Below are 25999 nucleotides of genomic sequence, written 5' to 3'. Positions count from 1 at the left end.
GGATTATTAAAAATTAATTATGGATTTGTGACATTTGTGAACTTTTTACAAATGACTCTCTTCCCTCCCTCCTTCTCTCCCCCCACCTCTCTCTCTCCTCTCTCCACTCTCCACTCCTCTTCCGCCTCCTCCTTATAGAAGGCCTGTGGTCCCTCTGTTTCTCGTAACATGGACCCCAGCAGTCTGCCGGTGCCGGCCCAGACAGGGTTGAGCCGACGTGGGAAGATCCGCAGTACGCCCAGTGCCCCAGAGATGGGCCTTGGCCGGGAGACGGGCCTAGAGCTGGTGAGGGAGAGGCCTGAGGAAGCCCTCTCCCCCAGCCGACCCCAGGTCCTAGAGACCCCTGAGTCTCTCAGTGACTCTCTCTACGACAGCCTCTCTTCCTGTGGTAGCCAGGGATGACAGGGGGGGGGGGGCAAAGACAGGTGCTTTGCAGATCTTACTGTGGTGCTGACTGAGGCACCTTAATAGAACATGGGATATGGACTGTGCTAAGATATACCCTTTTCACACTATCGTGTCAACCCGAATCATATTGGACTGGCTCGAATATTTTCTTTTCACATTGTCCTTTCCAGAATGGTTTCAGCTTCTATGGTGGATGCGTAACCAGGCCAGCCGGATACAGCTTGGTTCAACCCAGCTTGGTTTGGCTCAGTATTGTGAAAAGGGTACAAGTGGCACTGACCACCTTTAGAAGAATATGGATAAGGACTGTGATAAGATGGTACCCTTAGGACTTACATGTATGCTTTCTCACCAGCTATGTTGCAAGGTTAACTGGAAAGAAAAACCTCTCCTCAGGATAACTACAACCCAAAGGATATAGACTATTCAGAATAACACTGTTTTATGACGGGAGGTAATTGGAAACACACTCCGCTAACCAAAATAGTTATTTAAATCATTTTAGGATTATGAAATATCAGGACAAGATGACAATATCAAACATTCTCTTTGTTGGAATTGAATATGCCTTGTTCAATCTTACTCTGACCCTCACCAAAAGATCTTACTATATTTATTACAGACTACAGAGCTGAACACCCTGACCATGCAAGTACTTACTACCAATATGTTCTTCTCTTTTCTTTATCAGTTCACACAATGTACTGATTCCGTTATCTTGAGCTCTTAAAAAATGAATGTTAATGTTTGTGATTTTTCGCTATTGAATAAATACATTACAATTTTTAAGTATACAATTATTTGTTGATGGTGTTGTTCAGATTATGTCTCTGTAACTGACAAGAAAGCTTGTCAGAATATGTTTTTAGTTTAGCTCACCATTCTTTGAAGGTAATAGATGCCAGCAATAATATTGTGAAAAAGAGATGTGGCTACATTATTGTCCAATTAATATGTATTTGTATTATTTATGTTAAATCAACTCCACATAATTTGGGTAATTGTCAATTTTTTTGTAATATTGTGTAAATGCAGTCACCTGGCTAAAATAGATTATTGTTTAATGCTGGATGTCAATCTTGAACAGCCAAGATGTCAACATACTTTTTAAAATGTTTTTATGATTATTTCTTGTGTTCTCACTGAAGCACAAATAAATACAAGAAAATTACACCATATAACTTGCAATTGAAATGTGTATCAGCATGTTTGCATGCATGTACTGCAATGAAAAAAAGGCATTTAGTTAAGCATTTTTAAATGTATTTAAATAAATGTATCAAATTAGATTATCATTATTACACTTATAAAAGGTGTTTTTCACAGAATACAGATGATCAAAACATGAAAGAAAATACAAATTGGCAAAAGTCTTGTGAGAGAATGCATCGGCAGTTGGTCCATCTATTCTACAGCCTTGACCAGTCCTTTTTGTGCCACAAAAGCTCACCATAAAGTGCACTAAATCTTCATGAAAGGTCATCTGAATTACCAAAACGGTACCAAGAGATTGTTTATAAGGTTATTCTTCAAGGTAACATACATAAGTGGAGCAGTAGACAATAATAGAAAAAGCTCAAGGAGAGTGGCGCTCAAGACTATCACGGGTCATGATGTCAGTCACATACTTTCTAGAAACTAAACAAAACAAAAAAGATTGCGGGAATAGCACTGACAACGAACCAAAATATTACGACTTAAAATAAAACAATGATTAATCTCCAAAATCTCAAAACAGCCTGCCGAAAAATCTTGTATTTGTTTTTTTAATGGCAAAAAAAAAAAACTGTTCAGACAGCTCTGCGAATGTAGGCCTTCATAGAACAACTACTCCCTCTACAGGAAAAGCATCATCACTGCAGCAGCAGCTTAAAATACAGCCTTTAACCTCCTTTTGCAAGCTCAAAACAAAGCAAAAAAAAACAATATACCATAAGTTAACAAAGAACGACGAATAGTAAAAGGACCAACAGCATTGCAGACAGAGGCTTTGTTGCTGGTTCTGTTCCTTGTCACAGATCATTTTTTATTTGAAACTTCAATTGGATTTCTTCCATTTACTTCTTTTCTTTCTTCTTGTCCTGAAAATATAAAATATTATCACAATTTGCATATTGTGAAATGTGCTTATATGAGGAAAAAGTTAATTATATGATACATATTTTGTCTGTAAAAAATAAATACAAAAATTACCTTCTCATTCATGGCAAGAAGAATCATGAGTTTTCTGAAAATGGTCACAAAGTCGAGGAACAGGTCCACGCAATGCCTTTCAAAAGACAGAAAAACAATTACTTCATTGCAATTACTTGATATATTATTTTTCCATTCTACTACATCAGTAAGTAAAAAGCTTTGCGACTGCTTATTTGGTGAAATGTTGAAAAGACTCACCAGACGTAGTCCTTGTCTCCGTTCTCGGCTTTCTCAATGATGAGCTGAGTGTCGAACAGAACAAAGCCACACATAATGACCAGCCCCATGTACATGTGAGCCTGTTAGTGAAGAGAAGAGCCATGTTACACCTGGGTCACCTTGCTGAGACCTCACAATTATACTACACACTTCCAATGTATGAGTGGAATCACTTCACATCCAAGTCCCGAGAGAGATAGATCTATAAATATTTAGGCTACCTTGAAGAGTATTGCTGATCCAAAGAACATGTTCAACACAGACACAAGGAACAAGATGGACAATCCAGACATCAGAGTCCCTGAGACGACAACAAAGAACACATCAAAGTAGTAAATCACATGGTAATTTTTTTATATACAGTGTATATATAGTGCATTCTGAAAGTATTCAGACCCCTTGAATTTTTACACATTTTGTTACGTTACAGCCTTATTCTAAAATTGATTAAATTGTTTTTTCCCCCTCATCAATCTACACAAAATACCCCATAATGACAAAACAAAAACAGGTTTAAACATTTTAGCTAATTTATTTTAAAAAACTGAAATATCACATTTACATAAGTATTAAGACCCTTTACTCAATACTTTGTTGAAGCACCTTTGGCACCAATTACAGCCTCAAGTCTTCTTGGGTATGATACTACAAGCTTAGGACACCTGTATTTGGAGAGTTTATCCCATTTCTCCTCGAGCTCTGTCACGTTGGATGGGGAGCCTCACAGCATAGCTATTTTCAGGTCTCTCCAGAGATTTTCGATCAGGTTCAAGTCTGGGCTCTGGCTGGGCCACTCAAGCACATTCAGAGACTTGTCCCGAAGCCATTCCTGCCTTATCTTGGCTGTGTGCTTAGGGTCGTTGTCCTGTTGAAACCTTGGCCCCCAGTCTGACGTCCTGAGCGCTCTGGAGCAAGTTTTCATCGAGGACCTCTCTGCACTTTGCTCTGTTCATCTTTACCTCAATCCTGACTAGTCTCCCAGTCCGTGCCTCTGAAAAACATCCCCACAGCATGATGCTGCCACCACCATACTTATACCATGATGGTGCCAGGTTTCCTTCAGACGTGACACTTGGCTTTCGGGCCAAAGAGCTCAATCTTGGTTTCATCAGACCAGAGAATCTTGTTTATCATGGTCTGAGAGTCCTTTAGGTGCCTTTTGGCAAACTCCAAGTGGGCTGTCATGTGCCTTTCACTGAGGAGTGGCTTCCGTCTGGCCACTCTATCATAAAGGCCTGATTGCTGGAGTGCTGCAGAGATGGTTGTCCTTCTGGAAGGTTCTCCCATCTCCACAGAGGAACTCTGAAGCTCTGTCAGAGTGACCATCAGGTTCTTGGTCACCTCCCTGACCAAGGCCCTTCTCCCCCAATTGCCCCGTTTGGCTGGGCGGCCAGCTCTAGGAAGAGTCTTGGTGGTTCCAATATTCTTCCATTTAAGAATGATGGAGGCTACTGTGTTCTTGGGGACCTTCAATGCTGCAGATTTTTTGGTTCCCTTCCCCAGATCTGTGCCTTGACATTATCCTGTCTCGGAGCTCTACGGACAATTCCTTCGACCTCATGGCTTGGTTTTTTGCTCTGACATGCACTGTCAACTGGACCTTATATAGACAGGTGTGTGTGCGCCTTTCCAAATCATGTCCAATCATTTGAATTTACCACAGGTGGACTCCAATCAAGTTGTAGAAACATCAAGGATGATGAAAATAGGATGAATCAGAGCTCAATTTCGAGTCTCATAGCAAAGGGTCTGAATAGTTATGTAAATAAGGTATTTCTGTTTTGGTTTTTTTCAACATTTCTAAAAACCTGTTTTCTTTTGTCATTATGGGGTATTGTGTGTAGATTAATGAGTAAAAAATTCTATCAATTTTAGAATAAGACTAACGTAACAAAATGTGGGAAAAGGTGTCTGAATACTTTGAATTAACTGTATATATCTTGACTAAATTAACATGAATTCTGTGATATAGGTGAATGACTTATGCTCCTGAAGAGCAAAAGGGTTTAAGTTAAGTGAGTTAACTAGGCTATTGAATAGTGTAGAACATCTTTGTACCTCCCAGGTAGAGGTAGCTCCTACGCTTGGCGTACAGAGCACTGAGAGTGAAGCAAATGAAGATGATGGAGGTTCCAAGGAAGGCTGTCACAATGACGCTAGAGAGACCAGATAGGCAAAGACACGTTCTCTTGACTCTTCAATTGAAAAACAAACAGACTTAAGAAATTATTTCCAACAATATTCAATAGCACCTTGGGTTAATGGTTATGACAAAGTCCATTGCCGGTCCAAGACCAACACCTGGTGAGAAAGAAAAAGTACATTTGACTGACTAGGCATATTGGCCATAGTGTTCTTCATCAATATTGAGTTTTTGTTCTAATGATACTGAGATATTACAGTCAAGAATAGTCAAAGATTGCTGTCTAGAGCCCTGAGTTTACCTGTGAATAAAGCAAACCCTGCAAGGATAGCCAGTCTATTCTTCTCTGTCTCTGAGTTGTGTGGCATCATGGACAACCAAACCATCATGCCCAGGGAACACAGAAGTGACAGAAAACCACCCTAAAGGAATATGATAAAGCCAGTAGTATTTTGATTAGATATCGCTTCACCATTGACTAACATCTATCTGTTAGTTACTATCTGTTAGCCAATGTTTGTCTATTATTATGGGGTGGTGTGCTTACTGTTTACCTGAAAGAGCCGTGTGACAACATGGACATAGGAGCCTGCTGCAGCCACGAACATGCACACTGCCAAGCTGGAGTAGACATTCTTCAGGTGTAACTGGGTAGAGTGGGAACTGGGGAAAACAACATTGAGTTAACCATGTCAGTAACTTATAAACAGAGCATTATTATTTGCATTGGAAACTTGATTTAGGTCTGCTTACATTTGGGAGAACTTGAAGAGAGCATGAAATTTGATGCTGTGGTCAAATATGTTCATATTGAGATCTTGACAGATCTAAAAACAAGTCAAAGTTATTGTGTTGATGGTGGAAATGACAAAGATTGATGTAGCTAACGTTACCAACGATTATTGACTATAGCCATCTGTGCTGTAGCCGGGCAATTCCATAGTAACGGAATTACACTGAAACTCCGATTTTTTCACTTTCAAATGTATGCCAAACAAAAACAATTGATTTCAAAAAGTTTACCAAACCATATGCACAATGACTACTTTGAACAATTTACACAGTAAACAGAGCAGCCAACTCTCCCACATCACCCTCACACGCCACACCTCATATCAAACGCATTGAAAAGTACTGCATTTATTTTCTTAATTAGTCCATTGAATACGTTTCAACTGTGCTCCAAATCGCTTTGAAATCGTAGCATCTGCGCCTGCAATTTAACATCGTGAGCGGAACCTCTATCATTGTCCTGTTTTACCACAGCACTGTTAACCGTTGCACAATGAAGCATATGATTGGTCTAATTATGTAAGGGATCAAGGGGATTGGGTGCGCGTTTTAAAGAAACGTCCCTCAACATTAGTAGAGTGGCGCTGAATGGAGAGAGAGAGAACGGTATCGGGTGACTTTAAAAAACTGTAAATAGAGCAGCACAGTAGCGCTATTTTATGTTGACAACACAATTAGGTTGCTGTTACTCCCGTCCATATTGCAGAATGCAGCCTTTTGACAGCATGTACTAAAATCGATTTAATCCACACATGCATTAATCCGGGCTGTGACAACAAAAAGGCAGCAGACAGACCTACAGTATGTTTTAGCAGGGAAGTTTGGTAGGGTGACCTGAACTATGAAAATAATTTAGTCAAACAGATTGTGAACCCAAAAGTGTAAATTTGATTCTAGAGGGGAGAAAATAAATAGAAAAATAATTTGGTTAGGTGTTCAGGGCAGATTTATGTAATCTTGTTTTCATGAGTTTTTATTATCTATTTACTTTATTTAGTCTGATAAGTGGAACAATTCTCCTGCTTAACAATGGGCTAAAATATAGGGTCAGCAAAACACTACCGTTATTCCCCACACTTGTTTTATTATTCCACTTCATTATTTTTCCAGTGTAATCACATATTTGAAATCTGATATGCCTACTTGTCTTTAAAAATTAATTATATCAGGCTATGTATTTTTGCAGCCCTTCATGGACATTTTTTAATAAGTCATACAAATACTGAATGCTCCAGGCCTAAAATATAATTTTGGGACATTTTAGTATTTGTGCACATGCTAGGCAGAGATGGTAGGGGGATTCACAACTCATAAACACATCATATTTTGTCTATGTAGAGTAAGATGATGGCAAGGATCTTCAACTAGTTTGCATAAACTACCTGAATATTCATTAGATTATGCTTGAAGGTTGGGTGATTGAGAAATTAATTGTTAGAACAAGAACATTTTCAAACACTCAGCACTTGGGAAACATAGATCAAGAGTGGCCAACCCTCCTGAAGTGCATGCAGGGTTTACCCAAATTACAAAATGTTTGTGTCCTTACCTTGAAAACAATATATGGAGAAGGAAACTGCAATATATGATTTGGTTACCCACTGCCATCAAGTATTAATATGAGTATTTCCTGAGCAGAGCCTTTGGGTAGTGGTAACACTCCCCAGCATGTGCCCCATACAACTTTCCACAACAGGAATCAATCCCTGCTTCCAAGCTTCCCACTGTTTCTCCCATTTGCCAGTCTCTCCATCAAATGTTATTACTGTCTGAATAGTGTCAAACCACTTCAATTTTTTTTTAAATTAAAATATACTTTCAATTTCATCCCCCAAAAATCTCAAAGTAACAAAGTTGTCAAATGTTCAAAGCATCCTGAATACACCTGACCTGTGGTTTTTATTAGCCATCCTGGTCATAGGCCTAAATCATGTCAAAATAAATATAATTGCACGAAATTAGCTTTAAAACAATATCATTTTCCTGGGGGAGAACCCCCATTCTCCCCATCTAGGGGTTGTGCCAGGGGCAATTAAATTCATATAGCAAATCTCAACACAAGCTTTCTTCAAAAGTTAGCAGCCCCGAATAAATAATAATAATAAAAACATTTACAGGAAAAAACTGTGCAGATGCTAAATTTACCGTAATTATGTTGCCAATCCCCGTCAGTTTAATTATGTAACCAAACTTTGTATCTGTACAGTTATTCCTGTAAATGTGTTTTTGTAAAATGTTCGGAGGAAATTGTTAAAAGTAGTCTTTGTGCATAAAGTTGTATGGTTTGTTAAACTTTTAAATCAATGGTTTTTGTTTGTAATTTTTTAAGTGAAAAATCTGAGTCCGTTAACGTTACCATGGAATTGTCCAGCTACGTCGTTAATTTAATGTTAACTAGCTAGCTAGAACTTACACTCAAATACATAATGAAAACGTTATAACGAAGAAAATACATACCTAGCTAGCTTTATTTCTTGTATTTTATTTATCTCTACTTTTAATTTTCTTCCTTGTTCACTAATTGTAGCTACGTGTCAATCGATTTGAGCGTCTCAACGTAGCGACATCATCACGTAGCAACAATTCTTCAATAGTGCACGCCGCCACCAACTGTACGGGTAATGAACCGAATAAAAAAACTAAAATAATAATCACGATCATCATACAAAAGACGAAAACGTCGCTAGTCCGTCGTTGTTATTTGTCCCCTGATTGCCAAGCTCATGGTTCCTACTACTAACGCTACACTCATTTTAAAAAACACTACCCCATTCCACTACTTTGACCATGCCACAGGCCTGGGAGGACAGGACACCACTACTCAACACACCCTGTAACACTTCTGAAGTCAAATATCGTATACCCAATTACTTCTCTGCACCACGACATCTATTTTCTCTGATTTACATTCAATTTATGCGGTACAGTTGATAACCATAGCTATGAACGCTAAGAAGCCAACCTTACTGATGCATATATCACTCGTTGACCTATCCCTCTGTGCTGGCACAGATACACTAATCACAGGCATCCTCTCAGGACCCCTCACCCTTGAACCATCCTCCTCTACTTTCTTCACTGCCTCAGCATACGACACCTGCACTACTCTGACTCTGGCCACCTCCACCTGTCTCTCTCGCACCGGACAGACACTTCCTCAACCCTACAGTTGACACACAACTTTATCCACCGAAACTACACAATCCTCTGTCCCATGTACTTCTCACATCTTGAAAATGTCCTCCTACATACTGCTGTGACGATCATAAACGGTGCACCTGAAACAGCGCCGTGGATTTAACACAAAAGCCCTAACAGGATAACTGATAACCTAAGATTACTTTGTCGAGTAAAGACTCAAAACTCAAAAGGACTGACAGTGACTCCTGTTTCACCACCGGAACTGCGTCGCACCAAATACGGCGGGCGTCACAAACACCAGAAATCTTCGACTTCAATTGCTCCACCTCCACACTTAACGCTACCCCAGAAAACACTAATTGCAATGCTGCCATGTTCCTAAAATCAAAGCGAGATAACAGATATTGATCCAAGTTGCGTGACACGGAGAGCCCACTCCCTCTGGTCAGAAGAAACACAAACAAATATCACAAGTCTACTACAGGTTGCCTTCGCTGATTCAACTGCACCCAACTAATTTCCCACCACAAATGGATCCGCCAAAAGGCAAGGATCCACTATCTCAAAAAATGTCCTTCCTACTGGACCCGATACTTCTTTATCATACTCGGGCTCCGAGCTCTTCATCACACCTTCCACTTCACTTAACTCGCGCTCATTCACTTCCATTTCACCTCCAGAACTCGGTCTGGCGCACGGCTCACTGTTTGCACTTGACACCAATCTTCTTCAACACTCCATCTCCATTTTTGACGCCATCTTCCTCAAATTCAACTCCGACCTCTTCTTCATCTTCTTCCCCCTTCCATTCCTCCTAAGAAATCGACTTTTCTGTGTCAGTCCCAATATTCCACTCATCCCAACATTGCTTGCGGCCCACACTCATCTCGACACCAGCCTTGAAGTTGTCCGCTCTCTCTCTCCCTCGGCGTCCAGAGCTATAGCAATAGCAAGCGTATATGCTTGTTTTCTCTCGCTGTCACCCAAAGGCTTTGCTTATTTCGTAGCAAAAAATAATGTACATTTCTGTATATTATATGCCTCAAATCCAATGGGATGGACATATGTTTTACATTTGTAATACAAAACATTTCACAATCTCTACAAAAAACACAAATAGACAAGGAAACATAATCCAACTTTATTTTGGCAATTTTTGCCCAGTTTGCGTCCAATATACACTTATTTCTTGCCAAAAGCTATCCTGTAGGCCTAACATTTGTTTTTATCCAGAGTGATTTACAGGAGCAATTCCGGGTTAAGTGCCTTGCTCAAGGGCACATCGACAGATTTTTCACCTAGTCGGCTCAGTGATTCAAACCAGCAACCTTTCGGTTACTAACCCAACGCTCTTCGCCGCTAGACTACCTGGCGCCCTATTGGAAGTGTGACCCATCTTACACTAAACAACAATGTATAGGCCTAAATGTGTGTTCATGATTTACAATTTACATGTAGCTTTATTTTGTTTAATTATAACAATGTCAATGAGAACAACTAAATCTACACAATATCAACAACCAGATATCTTTGGTTATTCATTAGGATTGGTAAACATTCATTCAAATGTCTTAAGTGATCAATGTACACAATAAAAAAACAAAAAAACATTATAAAAACAACTTGATTGTACCCACATAAAATAATCCTGGTTTCCATCATTGTTTGTGGAATGGCAATATACTACAGTAATGGTATAACAAACATCTACCCCCTGAATTTGGTTATTGTTTTTTGATAACACAATGTTGTTGGTTTCATCTACGATGATTCGAGGAGCAATGTTTGAAAGGCACAGTTTGGAGGAAAATATGTGATTAACTTTACACAATCCAAAAATACTAGCCACAAATGATAATTTGGCAGAGGTTTTGAATATTGTTGTTTTGATAACCTCATTTGCAGTGGGCAAATAATGACACAAATGAACACAAACTGTAAAAAATAAAATAATTCAGCATTAGGAGTACCACAATTACATATAGTTTTGTTAATACAGTATTTGACCACATTCAGCATGGCATAAGGGTGCATATATCTCTGACTGAATTAGAAATGCAGTTGTCACTTCTTTTAGCAGTCTTAATTATCAAAACAAATAGTGCACCTTCTGTCATTTAGTATTACAAGAAAACCAGAAAAATAAATGTGTTAAGACTGGACCAAATATTCCAAGAGCGACACTATACTGTACTTCTGCTGAGCAGCCTACAACCATGCCATCGGTTGTGTTGGCATTCAAGTGACCAGATTAAAGAAGTTCGTTCCAAATGATAAACTCAAAGAGCTTTATAAAACTTTATACCACCATTGTATGTTAATCATAAAAATATATATAATGTTGCTAATATTTTAAGCTCATCAAAATGATTTACTTACAATGTATTCAGTACTTATTGGAGAGGAATTTTGCTTTGTTGGCCATTTTACAGTAAATAATACAAATATTTACATACTTAAACACCCGTTAACCGTATAGTACATGAGCATATGCTGACTGGTCATATATCCAGGAAAATGTAAAGAATACATTCCGTTGGCATTCTGGATATGATTGTGACCCACCCGTATAACAAGTAGCACTGTAGTCCACCATGATTACAGAAGAGGATTGCATAGTGAGATTGGAAGAAAAAAAATCATTAAAGCAGTTTAAGCTGCTTGGTTTTTGTGTTTGTTAAGAGAAAAAAAAGGCACAATGATACAAGTGTCCTGAGTTAGATCAGGCCATTCAGGCCTCTGGTCTGGCAGAAAATAACCACTTTATTCATATTCATTTGGAGTGATTGCAGTACTCTACGGTATTTTGGCTCAGATTGTCAGACAGTGATTGACAGACAGACAGATGTTCAGTCTCAGAGAAAAGGCCTTAGAATGTCATGAAGTGCTCGTCTGAACCAAATACACTGCATGTGTCTCTGGCTGTTGAGCATACAAATACAATGTTATATGAATAGAAAGTTATTTTTCTATTTCTATGGTGGTGTGTATGTTCTGGGCCAGGTGCTGGCTAGTCTGGCAGTGAGAGCAGGGTCCTCTCCCGCCTCCATCATGGCACTCTTAGCTCCCCCAGTCTGACGTAGACGTCTTCAGCCTGACTCAGGTCTTCAAACACCGGCAGCAGGTGGAGCAGCTCAGAATCCTCCACATCATCAAACCAGGACACCACAGGAACCTGAGGGAGCAACAGAGAAACCATTCACTCATTTACTAATGCTTTGTTTGCAGTGTTAGGATATTAACAAACTGTATATTCTTGTTGTATATATCAAAATGTATATATCTGTGCTAAATCTTAAGTTCATATTCTGTTAACTCAAACCAAAATAATAATGTTGTTGACTCATCCTATACTCATACAGCGCATTCGGAAAGTATTCAGACCCCTTGACTTTCTCCACATTTTGTTACGTTACAGCCTTATTCAAAAATTGATTAAATAGTTTTTCCCCCCCTCATTAATCTACACACAATACCCCATAATGACAAAGCAAAAACTGTTTATTTTTATTTTTGCAAATGTATTTAAAAAAAACATGCGCTAAATTCAATTCAGAGCCTTTACTCAGTACTTTGTTGAAGCACCTTTGGCAGCAATTACAGCCTCAAGTTTTCTTGGGTATAACCCTACAAGCTTGGCACACCTGTATTTGGGGAGTTTCTCTCATTCTTCTCTGTAGCTCCTCTCAAGCTCTGTCAGGTTGGATGGGGAGCGTCGCTGCACAGCTATTTTCAGGTCTCTCCAGAGATGTTCGATCTCGTTCAAGTCCGGGCTCTGGCTGGGCCACTCAAGGACATTCAGAGACTTGTCCCGAAGCCACTCCTGTGTTGTCTTGGCTGTGTGCTTAGGGTCGTTGTCCTGTTGGAAGGTTAACCTTCGCCTCAGCCTGAGCGCTTTAGAGCAGGGTTTCATCAAGGATCTTTCTGTACTTTGCACAATTCATCTTTACCTCGAATCTGACTAGTCTCCCAGTCCCTGGCATTGAAAAACATCCCCACAGCATGATGCTGCCACCACCATGCTTCACTATAGGGATGGTGCCAGGTTTCCTCCAGACATGGAGCTTGGCATTCAGGCCAAAGAGTTCAGTCTTGGTTTCATCAGACCAGACAAACTTGTCTCTCATGGTCTGAGAGTCTTTAGGTGCCTTTTGGCAAACTCTATGTGGGCTGTCATGTGCCTTTTACTGAGGAGTGGCTGCCGTCTGGCCACTCTACCATAAAGGCCTGATTGGTAGAGTGCTGCAGAGATGGTTGTCCTTTTGGAAGGTTCTCGCATCTCCACAGAGGACTTCTGAAGCTCTGTCAGAGCGACCATCAGGTTCTTGGTCACCTGACCAAGGCCCTTCTCCCCTCGATTGCTTAGTTTGGCCGGGCGGCCAGCCCTAGGAAGAGTCTTCGTGGTTCCAAACTTTTTCCATTTAAGAATGACGGAGGTCACTGTGTTTTTGGGGACCTCCAATGCTGCAGAAATGTTTTGGTACCCTTCCCCAGATCTGTGCCTCGACACAATCCTGTCTCGAAGCTCTACGGAAAATTCCTTAGATCTCATGGCTTGGTTTTTGCTCTGACAACTGTGGGACCTTATATAGACAGGTGTGTGCCTTTCCAAATCATGTCCAATCAATTTAATTTACCACCGGTGCATTCCAATCAAATTGTAGAAACATCTCAAGGACGATAAATGGAAACAGGATGTACCTGAGCTCAATTTCGAGTCTCATAGCAAAGGTTCTGAATACTTATGTAAATAAGGCATTTCTGTTTTTTTTGTGGGTTTTTTTGTAATAAATTTGCAAACATTTCTAAAAACCTGTTTTCGCTTTGTCATTATGGGTATTGTGTGTAGATTGATGAGCAAAAAAATTTATGTAATCCATTTGAGAATAAGGCTGTAACGTAACAAAATGTGGAAAAGGGAAGGGGTCTGAATTCTTTCCGAATGCTCTGTATGTGGCCAAGGCATAAATGGAAGTGAAAACACTAACATCTCAAAACAGACCGTTTAAAAAAATGCTTGCTATTTCCTCATAGAGGATGATGTCATCCTACTAGCCTGAATATTTTTTAGGACGGGTATACGCCCACACCAATCTGTTGTTGAGGTAGGCCCACACCATATCACAGAAAAGCTGCTTTTTAACATACTTTATTACAATTATTTTTAAGAAAAACTATTTCACTCATATTGTAATTAATTATAGGTCATATTACATGGAAATCTGGGAACACTGGACAGTTATTTTAAGTGTAATATAAGGTTAAACCTTTAAAAAGTGAATAGAATAGAATGCAGTAAAATGTGAAATAATATCATGTTAATTATCAGTTTGAATCCTGAAAGAGGTCACAGTTGAGTTGAAAGAAGTTGAATGAAACCCAAACTCACAGCATTCTCAGGGTGGAAGATGTATGAAGCAGGAGAGTTGTCCAAGATGAGGGTCTTATGGAGCTCTCTGCCCAGTAGGCTGAGGTCTTTGACATAGAAACCCTGATGGAACACACAGGACTCCCGGAACAGCCGCGCCCGGAACACCCCACACTGATCCAACAGGTCAGTCACTGGGTCTGCATACTAGGGGAGGGTAAGGAAAAGGGGGAGAGGGGGGTCAGGGAATGCAGGAAAGGGCAAGACCAGAAGCGGGGAATGGAGAGTAGGGGGTAAGGTGTCACCAAGGTTGACCCAAGCTACTAATAATGTACAGTTGCGGTCAAATATTCTGGCACCCTTGCACTTTAAAATGGGGCTGAATGTTCAATTTTTTCTTTTCAAAACTGGTTGAATGGCTATTTTTACCCTGTATGCACCCTTAACTTTTGGGCTCCCGAGTGGCGCAGCGGTCTAAGGCACTGCATCTCAGTGCAGAGTCGTCACTACAGACCGTGGTTCGATTCCAGGCTGTATCACAACCGGCGTGATTGGGAGTCCCATAGGGCGGCGCACAATTAGCCCAGTGTCATCTGGGTAAGAGTTTGGCCGGGTAGGCCGTCATTGTAAATAAGAATTTGTTCTTAACTGACTTGCCTAGTTAAATAAATAAAAAAATGTGTAACTTCCCGCAGGTGAGATAAATAACACAATAAATGAGAATAACTTGCCTCCGACCAAATACATTTTTTATATTTAAGTCCGGGCCATTTTGTTTTTACTTTGAAGTGTGAACACCAATTTTTTTTTCTATTTCAACTTATTTAAAAAATATATATATAATTGTGCAAGGGTGCCAATATAGTTGACCACAACTGTAACTACACGTTACATTGAAAATGTATGCTAGCTCCTTATATGCAAATTCACAAAGCAGGTTTTGGCACTACAAATGTCATCTAACGCATGGGGAAAAGGCTACAGAGGGTTGGGAAAGAGAAAAACATTTAAGACTTCCTAAACTAGTATTCAAAATGAAGAGTAATCTTCTCAAGAAGAATAATAGAGAAATGTCATAACAACAATGTTTTACTATTATTTTTCAGTTTACCTTGGCAAGACTGGCAGTAAACAGAATACACTCAAACAGCTCTCCCATTCGCTGTAGGAACTCATCCACATACGGCCTCTTCAGCACGTATACCTGAAACAAACACCTGGAATTAATGTTTTGTAACACTTTGCATTATGTTGCCCTTATACCTAGCTATGTAATAACACTATCATTACTACAGTAACAACATTCGTATTACTTTACTAATTGCTTTGGAATTACATAGTAATGGAGTATTATATTATTATTATAATATTCACTCTTCCTCTGTAGTCATACTTATATTTGTTCCACATTACATTAAATTGTTGTTGTCATTGTGTCCATTCCAGTTGCTGGTGGACAGTTCCTGAAACAAGTAATCAAGAACAGGCCGTGCATGTGTTAACCAGCCTATCCTGGATTACTTGAACCAGGCAGAGGCCCATGGTGAAGAATCCCAAACCAAACGACAGTACTCACATGCGCAGTTGTGCATATGCATTTTTTGCATGAAGTTCTGCATGCAAAGGACACAACACAGTGTTGAATTATTATCCCCGGTGCAGTGCATTGATGAGTAAATTCTGTTCCACATTTTCTCTAAAAGTGTGCTCTAAAATTATAGCATTACTTATTTATGAAAGGTGAACTAACTATGCTGAAATGACTTCCTTTTATTTTTACGCTTACACTTCCTTTCCCATTCAACCTCACATCTGTCCACTAGAGGGCTCATAGCGCCCATAACAAACCTCATCTGTCCTAAAACCCATCCTATTTTAAGCTCAGCAAACACTGAACTCTGAACACATCAACATACAGTACATGAACGCCAAGCTACCCGACTCGACAAGCGCACACATACTGCATTTAGTTCATATATTTTACCTGGTGTGTGGTCCCCTCAATCTCCACAGGCACTATGAAGTCTGCATTACTAATAGGCTAAGGAAAGAACACAGAGGGAGCCGTTGAACATTTTAATGCAATTACATAAGATAAAATCACTAAGACCTGGATTATAATAACCACATAAATATAATATACACTACTGTTCAAAAATTTGGAGTCACTTAGAAATGTCCTTGTTTGTGAAAGAAAAGCAAATTTGTTGTACATTCAAATAACATCAAATTGATCAGAAATACAGTGTAGTCATTGTTAATGTTGTAAATGACTATTGAAGCTGGAAACGGCTGATTTTTTAATGAAATATCTACATAGGCGTACAGAGGCCCATTATCAGCAACCATCACTCCTGTGTTCCAATGGCATGTTGTGTTAGCTAATCCAAGTTTATCATTGTAAAAGGCTAATTGATCATTAGAAAACCCTTTAGCAATTATGTTAGCACAGCTGAAAACTGTTGTTCTGATTAAAGAAGCAACAAAACTGGCCTTCTTTAGACTAGTTGAGTATCTAGAGCATGTATTTGTGGGTTCGACTACAGGCTCAAAATGGCTAGAAACAAAGAACTTTCATATAAAACTCGTCAGTCTATGCTTGTTCTGAGAAATGAAGGCTATTGCATGGGAGAAATTGCCAAGAAACTGAAGATCAGTGAAGAGGCGACTCCGGGATGCTGGCCTTCTAGGCAGAGTTCATCTGTCCAGTGTCTGTGTTCTCTTGCCCATCTTAATCTTTTCTTTTTATTGGCCAGTCTGAGATATGGCTTTTTCTTTGCAACTCTGCCTAGAAGGCCAGCATCCCGGAGTCGCCTCTTCACGGTTGACGTTGAGACTGGTGTTTTGTGGCTACTATTTAATGAAGCTGCCAGTTGAGGACTTGTGAGGCGTCTGTTTCTCAAACTAGACACTCTAATGTACTTGTCCTCTTGCTCAGTTGTGCACAGGGGCCTCACACTCCTCTTTCTATTCTGGTTAGAGCCAGTTTGCGCTGTTCTGTGAAGGGAGTAGTACACAGCGTTGTACGAGAAATTTCTCGCATGGAATAACCTTAATTTCTCCGAACAAGAATAGACTGACGAGTTTCATAAGAAAGTTCTTTGTTTCTAGCCATTTTGAGCCTGTAATCGAACCCACAAATGCTGATGCTCTAGATACTCAACTAGTCTAAAGAAGGCCAGTTTTGTTGCTTCTTTAATTAGAACAACAGTTTTCAGCTATGCTAACATAATTGCAAAAGGGTTTTCTAATGATCAATTAGCCTTTTAAAATGATAAACTTGGATTAGCTAACACAACGTGCCATTGGAACACAGGAGTGATGGTTGCTGATAATGGGCCTCTGTACGCCTATGTAGATATTCCATTTAAAAAATCAGCCGTTTCCAGCTACAATAGTCATTTCAACATTAACAATGTCAACACTGTATTTCTGATCAATATGATGTTATTTTAATGGACAACATTTTTTGCTTTTCTTCCAAAAACAAGGATATTTTTAAACGACCCCAAACTTTTGAACGGTAGTGTACATATAACAAAGAAAAGCATTATTAACTTTATGATATTTCCTCTTAACTACTGTTGAAACAAATACCCATACAAAACCCTATAACAGTGAGTTGACAACAGCAGTAGTTACAGTGAGAGTTAAATAAAGGTCAGTAGCTACCTTGAATGAGCTATGCACCAGTGTTTCATCCAGGTCTATGACCACACATATCTTCCCCTGGTCCTGAGGTGTCATCTCCGGCAGCAGGCTGGGTCCAGATGAGAGCTGTGGTGGAGGAGACAAGAGTACAGACCAAGGTCACTACTGTATCTGTAAAGAGCACTCATTGGGGACAACAACACATCTTGCCCGTTTTATTAGGCTGGCTTTATGCTTCATCAACACTTCCTCACTCTACTAGCCTTAAAAATCAAATGACATTTATAGATTTCCACCAACCAATGCAACTACAGTAAAATAACAGTGTTGTAGTGTAACACCTATGGGCTGTTGACAGCAGATGGACTTGATAGGCTATAGGGTCTATACTGTACATATATAAACATGTTACATCAGATTCAATTCAGAGACGCAAACAATACCCAGGCCTCACAACAGATACTGCTTCCTCACTGCTCCAGTGCTGCCTGGAGGACACTAGGTAATATGAACAAACATGAAGCTCATTAGCCCCTGTTACATGGTGCTAACGCCCATCTACACCTGACAGCCTCACAAGTGGCCAGTGGGCAACAACACCTTTCCATGCTTCTGTACACATCGGTTATGACGCACCGTGTACTAAATACTGTACATCTCTAACATATCTTATGTCTCCCACATGAACTGACATGCACATCACATTATCCACTCTTTGTAGGCCCTCTGCACCGCTGTTTTGCCTTAGTGGATTGCAATTCACTCAGCTTTCTTATCGTAGGAGATCTATGTGAACAGACCTAAAACTACTCTGTAGCCGCCAACCGTCATGGTGGTGTTCAAGATGTTCACAACAGGTGCAGCAGCTACTTCATATTGCAACATGCTGTTATAACATCCACAGGCAATAATCCCACACATTCTCACGGGACAATAGGTATTGCTCAACAGAGGAAAGCTATCCATTTCCGATGTAGTTATTTTATGCTTTTCCTGCAATTATGCTAGAGTAGTTAAACACGTGATGAGGCACTTGACCGTGGTAAAATAAAAAGCCTGATAGTTGTTTGACAAAAAACACTTAGCTGTACACACAAGAGTATCATATCAAATTATAATGTGTGAAACTTTGTGGGGAAAAAAACATTTTATTTAGAATCTGCTTAAAGTGTCCAAACAAGCTTTGCAAACACAACAAAATGCAAAATGACACTTTTTAGGCTACATAAAAGTCCCATACTTGGTTGAAATACAGCAAACAACAGTCCATACACTATTTCTGATATGGATAATTACAACAACAATGCTGCCGAGATACTGAGAGGAATAAATTATGTTACCTTGACAACGTCCCCATTGTCCTGTGGCTCCAGCAATGCATCCTGGGAAGGTGGCAGTGGTTTGGGGGCAGCCTGTGCTCCTCTGAGGCAACAGAAAAGTGCTTTGAAGAGGTTACAGCTCCTAGGCTTCTTCGGAGAAGACCTGCTCACCTGGCCTGTCATGAGGGCAAAAATAAGAATGCTTTTAATGTGTGTGACAATTAGCTGTGACATAACCAAGCTTTTGATTCAAACTGGGTGATATGAAAATGATATTCACCAACACATTATGCTCATTCTCACACGGCAATGAAGGTTCTTATAAGCCAAGTAGACGGATGGGGTGAGGGAAATGTATGATGTTGTACATTTCTTTTCCCATGAAGAAGTAAGGAGGATTTCCCCCATTTTGAGAGACATCGTTGCTGTACATAATGTAGAATGAACTCCTTGCTCCCTTTACGAAAGGGAGCAAGGACACACACGCATACACACACATATACACGCACACACACACTCTGGGTTTAATGAGGTTGCTGCCGCTGGAAGGGGCTGGTACATGTTATATAATCACAGAGAGGGCGGGAAAACCCACACTCTTCACTAGGCAGTGACTGTGTCTCAAATGGCAGCCTATTCCCTATTGAGTGCATTACTTGTGACCAGGGCCCTGTGGCACTGGTCAGAAGTTGTGCATAGGGAGTAGGGTGCCATTTGGGACACAGACAGTACTTTCTGCTGTAGAAAACACAGACAGAAAACATTCCAACCATTTCACTGACTCTCCTGGAACAAGACCTCTGGCTGGAGCGGAGCAAGCTGAAGCCAGTCACACCTCAATGCTCCAAGCCCCCTTTGATCAGTCACTGTAAAAATGTGTCCTAGTTCACAGAGGTTCCACTACTGGGGGAAATTAGCATCTATTATTTGGTTGGATTGGATTTGCATAGCACCTATGTTAATATACAGTACCAGTCAAATGTTTGGAAACACTGACTCGTTCAAGGGGTTTTTCTTAATTCTTTACTATTTTCTACATTGTAGAATAATAGTGAAGACATCAAAACTATGAAACAACACATATGGAATCATGTAGTAACCAAAAAAAGTGTTAAACAAATCAAAATATATTTTAGATTTTAGATTCTTCAAAAGTAGCCACCCTTTGCCTTGATGACAGCTTTGCACACTCTTGGCATTCTCTCAACCAGATTCATGAGGTAGTCACCTGGAATGCTTTTCCAACAGTCTTGAAGGAGTTCCCACATATGCTGAGCACTTGTTGGCTGCTTTTCCTTCACTCTGCGGTCCAACTCATCCCAAACCATCTCAATTGGGTTGAGGTCGGGTGATTGTGGAGGCCAGGTCATCGATGCAACACTCCATCACTCTCCTTCTTGGTCAAATAGCCCTTACACAGCCTGGAGGTGTGTTTGGTCATTGTCCTGTTGAAAAACAAATGCTAGTCCCACTAAGCACAGACCAGATGGGATGGCGTATTGCTGCAGAATGCTGTGGTAGCCATGCTGGTTAAGTGTGCCTTGAATTCTAAATAAATCACAGACAGTGTCACCAGCAAAGCACCCCCACACCATCACACCTCCTCCTCCATGCTTCACGGTGTGAACCACACATGCAGAGACCATCCGTTCACCTACTCTGTGTCTCACAAAGATACGGCGGTTGGAAATAAAAATCTCAAATTTGGACTCATCAGACCAAAGGACATAATTCCACCAGTCTAATGTCCATTGCTCTTGTTTCTTGGCCCAAGCAGGTCTCTTCTTATTATTGGTGTCCTTTAGTAGTGGTTTCTTTGCAGCAATTCAACCATGAAGGCCTGATTCACGCAGTCTCCTCTGAACAGTTGATTTTGAGATGTGTCTGTTACTTGAACTCTGTGAAGCATTTATTTGGGCTGCAATTTCGGAGGCTGGTAACTCCAATGAACTTAACCTCTGCAGCAGAGGTAACTCTGGGTCTTCCGGATTGACTGACCTTCATGTGATGATGGACTAATGATGGACTGTCGTTTCTCTTTGCTTATTTGAGCTGTTCTTGCCATAATATGGACTTGGTCTTTTACCAAATAGGGCTATCATCTGTATACCACCCCTACCTTGTCACAACACAACAGATTGGCTCAAACACATTAAGGAAAGAAATTCCATAAATGTACTTTTAACAAGGCACACCTGTTAATTGAAATGCATTCCAGGTGCCTCATGAAGCTGGTTGAGAGAATGCCAAGAGTGTGCAAAGCTGTCATCAAGGCAAAGGGTGGCTACTTTGAAGAATCTCAAATATATATTTTGATTTGTTTAACACTTTTTTGGTTACTACATGATCCATGTGTTATTTCATAGTTTTGAAGTCTTCACTATTATTCTACAACGTAGAAAATAGTTTTAAAACATAAGAAAAACCCTTGAATGAGTAGGTGTGTCCTAACTTTTGACTGGTACTGTATGTATGAGAGTTTATATGCTAATTAAATGCATGGATGGCTCTGATATACAAAACATTGATGCCTGCACTTGTAACGGATGTGAAATGGCTAGCTAGTTAGCGGGTACGCGCTAATAGCGTTTCAATCAGTTACGTCACTTGCTCTGAAACCTAGAAGTAGTGTTGCCCCTTGCTCTGCAAGGGCCGCGGCTTTTGTGGAGCGATGGGTAACGATGCTTCGTGGGTGACTGTTGTTGATGTGTGCAGAGGGTCCCTGGTTCGCGGTCGGGGCGAGGGGACGTACTAAAGTTATACTGTTACATTGGTGCCGTGACCCGGATCACTGGTTGCTGCGGAAAAGGAGGAGGTTGAAAGGGGGGTGAGTGTAACAGATGTGAAATGGCTAGCTAGTTAGCGGGTACGCGCTAATAGCGTTTCAATCAGTTACGTCACTTGCTCTGAAACCTAGAAGTAGTGTTGCCCCTTGCTCTGCAAGGGCCGCGGCTTTTGTGGAGCGATGGGTAACGATGCTTCGTGGGTGACTGTTGTTGATGTGTGCAGAGGGTCCCTGGTTCGCGCCCGAGGTCGGGGCGAGGGGACGTACTAAAGTTATACTGTTACACACTGACTACAGCTATCGAAGAGATTCATTAAAAAATATATTTTAAAATAAAAAGTTGTTTCAATGCAAATCTTCAGGAGCCTTGTTCACACATCTGAACATTGTCATCGTGCTCATCATATTTTGTATAGTGCTAGGTGCAAAAAATAATCAGTTATTATGAGTCGCTTGCTTGATTCATAACCTTCATCCTTGATCCTAACATTTAATCTCCTTCCATCTTCCTTCATTCTCTTCCTTTCATCTTTGGGGGGGCTTCTGCAGCCATTGGAATGATAGGCAGGGGTGATGTTGTGGATGTTTGCGTGCATCTGCATGTTGTCATTTGTATGTGTATGTTTTGTATTGTTTCAAAAAAAATCATTAAGATGAAGGATATATTTAAATTGTGAGTTCACAATGTGACTTTTTTCAAATGCTACTCTATCTATATAAAGACATACAGGACACAGGACCCTGGCCTGGGTGTGATCATTCAACACATATAGAATAGAATATATAGAATAGACCTCCCGTCCTTGGGCCATAGGAAAAATATATGCCATGGGGGGGTTTGGGGGGGTTGGGGGCCCCCAGAGCACTAGGGCCCAGTGCCATTTTCAACATTTTCTCTGTAAAATAAAATATTTGTTGTAACAATATTTGAAGGGCACCTACATAAGGACAGATTCATAATAGAAGTGCTTTAGCATTTCTAAAATGTAATTGTCAAACAACTACAAGGGGAAATTTGCAGTATTCATGTAGTTGTTAGCATAGCTAAGCATTTACGAAATGCTCATGTACTGCTTATGAATGTGTTATGTATGGAGTTATGAATGTGTTATGAAGTCCTTATAAGGATTTTAGGTACCGTTCAAATAAAGTGTTACCGAAATTGTTTAGAACTGACCTGTATAGGCATATTGCCAATCAGTGTACATGTAATAGTAAAAATGATTGATGTTGTGGATATCCTTCATCAACACAAACATAACATGCTAGTGCCAAAAGGGGGGAAAGAACCTCTGAGCATAGGGGTCCAAAGCCATTTTAAAGGGTAGAAAAGCCTATTCCTGAATATATGAAAACAATATTCTAATAAAAGAGAAAAAACCCAATATATAATAATCTATAATATTTTTCTCTACTGAGCAAACATAGGAGCAGAAGGGCTATCCTATCACACAATCTGGTATTGTACCATAATCAAAGAGCAATACACAGTGGCGTGCCGCAGTTTCACAGGCCCGCAAAGTCTGAGCACATTTTTATTTGCAGTTTTATAGCTAATCTCCTACTATTCTACACATTTTGCAATGAGGCTGGGGGAATTTAGCATTTTCAAAACGAATTTCCTGGAATTCTACACATATTGCCAAAGGTCTCGAGAGAAAAATGTGCAGTTTTATAGCTAATCTCACGCTATTCTACACATTTAGCCAGTTTTACAGCTAATTTCCTATAATTCGATTTTTTTTGCCATGGTTTATATGCTATCTGCATTTTGGGGGGGTTGGGGGCCCCCAGAGCTATAGGGCTCAGTGCCAGTAGAGTACCAGGCCTACCCTTTAATTCAAACCAAAGTTCCAGAAGCATAAAAACAACGAATCTTTGAAACCGCGCTTTACAATGGGCGGAGGAGGGAGAAGGGCATGTGTTTGTGCATACCACTGTCAACACCGACTGCGGCACCTGGCATTTCTACGGTTATATTTGTCATCTTTCACCAGCAACCGTTTTAGGTTTAATTTCCAACAGCCAAAGAAAAAAACTCATACACTTGTCAATCTTTGTATCGTATATTTGTGGTATTTTTCGAATGAGATTCGGATAGTGTACCACACTGGCGCGCAATGATCTGCCTTGATGTATTTGTCTCCAGGCTGAGCCTGCGAACAAAAACAAGACATGGCTGTGCTGTGTGTATGGCTCTAGACAGATGTGACAGTAATATGGAACGGTGCCATACAACAACTAGAAAATAAGATAAAGCATAAATCATAAACACAGGGCAGGCTAAATGCTGGGGTGCCTGGGGTGGTTTGGTTTACCATTTTACGCGCGAAAAGATCAGTCTGTCAATTTATTAAATTATTATTATTAGCTATAATCATATCCCTAAATATCTAGTAAGATGGCATTAGATAACCTTGTTTTGATCCATATAAATACTGTAACATCAACAAAACGGAATCATTTGATTGTCTTGAAAGTCCAATAATGTGCGTAAAATATTGTAATTACAATAGCCAACAAACACTGTTTTAATATTCTTTGCAGGTTTGAATTCGTGATTACATACCAAATGTAATGCAGTTTTTCAAACAGCCTTTACTCTCGCATTGTCAAAAATGTGTTTGAACCAGAGGGGAAACACTTTCCAATTATGCAGGTGTTCCATAATAACTGAAAATCAATCCATGTTCAGCATCAGTTGCATGTGTGGGTTTGAAACATCATGAAATATAATATAGACATTTAATATAGCCTATTTGTATGCAAGATTAATCAAATGTGTAGTAGGCTGGATAGCCGACCGTCAAGAGTAGTGCGCTCTAGAATGTCGCGCGCAATGTCCGCGACGTTGGAACTGTCAAATGGACGTGCTGGAAACATGTTTACATCAACCTTACATTTCATAACTTAACGAACCTTCTGCATATCAAATCAACCCATGTTTAATCAGAACAAACAATAAAAACGGGAGCATATCCTACCTGTTTTCGGTGACAATTGAATGTCTTCTTTCTGCACTTGAGTGATGATAGAACTTTCCATCTGACAAGCACAGAGCCCTCAAAATCCAATCCGTTCCCCAAACAGAGATAAGCAGCCTTCATTAGGTTATGTTGACAAGTTACTTGCCTTGATAACTGTCATCCGTGGCTGTGTTGGATTTGTAAGAGGCTACATTTCATCAGCAACAATGTTTCTTTATTCCTCGCTTCTTCTGTTGTCCACACATGGGAGGGGCAGGGCGCTTGGATATGTTTTCGTCGTTGCGATTCCCTCTGCTGCGCCTCTCGGTTTACTTTATCACTAGTATATTTCCCGAACAGACCCTTCCTGTCTCTGCGAAGTCCTCAATTTTCACTCCAACAACATGGAGAATACAGGCGAAAGAAGAAAAACAACCGAGGAAATGGGGCAAGGGGGCGGTTTCAAGTTCCCCTTACAATAGATAAACAACACCGTCAAATTGATTGATTACTGAGAGGAGGAGAATAAAACAGATTACATCGGCGGTAATATTTCTGAAAATGAAAAATGGTTATGAATAGAATTCGATTTTAAATGTGAGACTTGTTTTTCCCCCAATGCTTTGTTTTTCTTCGGCGGGACTTCAAGGGTGCCTTGAAACCGTTGCTAGTTTCGGATTGGATCTTTGAAAAGTGGGAGTTGCAAAGGCATTCTTCGCTATTCTGCACGCTCCACACCTTAAAAATTCCAGCGCTGGTTTTGTTACAAGTCGAGTGATTATGAACATGATTGAAATCAATTGCATTATTCAATTAGGCAAAAAAGATCAACATATAATTATAATATGAATAATAACAACAATAATAATAATAAAATTGTTTTATTTGATATTGTCATTGATATTATCAATCTTTAATTCATTGAAATACACAGTACTTAAGTAATTGCAGTAATGACAAAAAAAAACATTACTTCTAACTGGTCATAAGAATCATTGAAGTTTATGCACA

At 40.0% G+C, this 25999-nt stretch overlaps 3 protein-coding genes across 7 annotated transcripts in view; 1 reads left to right on the top strand and 2 right to left on the bottom strand.

Moving 5' to 3' along the window:
• The window catches only part of LOC139542282 (nck-associated protein 5-like), a 51116-nt gene extending 49532 nt beyond the window's left edge, over positions 1 to 1584 (top strand). For all 3 annotated transcript variants that reach the window (XM_071347519.1, XM_071347518.1, XM_071347517.1), the window contains one exon: positions 139 to 1584. In XM_071347519.1, coding sequence (XP_071203620.1) covers positions 139 to 402 — 264 coding nt within the window. In that variant the 3' untranslated portion in view covers positions 403 to 1584. The remainder of the gene's footprint in view (positions 1 to 138) is intronic.
• LOC139542284 (probable Bax inhibitor 1) lies at positions 1510 to 9834 on the bottom strand. 3 transcript variants are annotated; one of them, XM_071347525.1, is made up of 10 exons: positions 8216 to 9834; positions 5720 to 5793; positions 5521 to 5629; positions 5268 to 5388; positions 5076 to 5124; positions 4882 to 4979; positions 3045 to 3124; positions 2803 to 2903; positions 2602 to 2677; positions 1510 to 2489 (listed from the first exon to the last, which is right to left on the bottom strand). In XM_071347525.1, the coding sequence occupies exons 2-10, from the start codon at positions 5773 to 5775 to the stop codon at positions 2466 to 2468; spliced, it is 714 nt and encodes a 237-aa protein (XP_071203626.1). In that variant the 5' UTR covers positions 5776 to 5793; positions 8216 to 9834; the 3' UTR covers positions 1510 to 2465. The 3 variants fall into 3 exon arrangements, with proteins under 3 accessions (XP_071203626.1, XP_071203627.1, XP_071203628.1); XM_071347526.1 differs by lacking the exon at positions 8216 to 9834 and adding an exon at positions 6076 to 6832; XM_071347527.1 differs by lacking the exon at positions 5720 to 5793.
• A 191-nt stretch (positions 9835 to 10025) lies between these two features.
• LOC139542281 (carboxy-terminal domain RNA polymerase II polypeptide A small phosphatase 2-like) lies at positions 10026 to 25640 on the bottom strand. The gene is made up of 7 exons (XM_071347516.1): positions 25007 to 25640; positions 19259 to 19413; positions 17940 to 18044; positions 16252 to 16308; positions 15379 to 15471; positions 14289 to 14474; positions 10026 to 12074 (listed from the first exon to the last, which is right to left on the bottom strand). The coding sequence occupies exons 1-7, from the start codon at positions 25065 to 25067 to the stop codon at positions 11949 to 11951; spliced, it is 783 nt and encodes a 260-aa protein (XP_071203617.1). The 5' UTR covers positions 25068 to 25640; the 3' UTR covers positions 10026 to 11948.
• Positions 25641 to 25999: the final 359 nt, after the last annotated feature.

The sequence above is a fragment of the Salvelinus alpinus genome, chromosome 17 (genome assembly GCF_045679555.1).
Source record: "Salvelinus alpinus chromosome 17, SLU_Salpinus.1, whole genome shotgun sequence".
NCBI classification, from domain to species: domain Eukaryota; kingdom Metazoa; phylum Chordata; class Actinopteri; order Salmoniformes; family Salmonidae; genus Salvelinus; species Salvelinus alpinus.
Note: the sequence above shows the minus strand (reverse complement) of the source record. Positions and strands in the feature narration are given on the sequence as shown.

What these genes read in the sequence shown, in the direction of transcription:
- LOC139542284 (XM_071347525.1), bottom strand. Translation starts at nt 5,775, where the DNA reads ATGAACATATTTGACCACAGCATCAAATTTCATGCTCTCTTCAAGTTC. An exon ending in GATCAGCAATACTCTTCAAG is followed by an intron (nt 2,904 to 3,044) that starts GTAGCCTAAATA and finishes CTTCACTAACAG; the next exon opens with GCTCACATGTACATGGGGCT. An exon ending in GGAGACAAGGACTACGTCTG is followed by an intron (nt 2,678 to 2,802) that starts GTGAGTCTTTTC and finishes GTCTTTTGAAAG; the next exon opens with GCATTGCGTGGACCTGTTCC.
- LOC139542281 (XM_071347516.1), bottom strand. Translation starts at nt 25,067, where the DNA reads ATGGAAAGTTCTATCATCACTCAAGTGCAGAAAGAAGACATTCAATTG. An exon ending in TCAATTGTCACCGAAAACAG is followed by an intron (nt 19,414 to 25,006) that starts GTAGGATATGCT and finishes CCCTCATGACAG; the next exon opens with GCCAGGTGAGCAGGTCTTCT. An exon ending in TTGAGGGGACCACACACCAG is followed by an intron (nt 15,472 to 16,251) that starts GTAAAATATATG and finishes TGTTTGTTTCAG; the next exon opens with GTATACGTGCTGAAGAGGCC.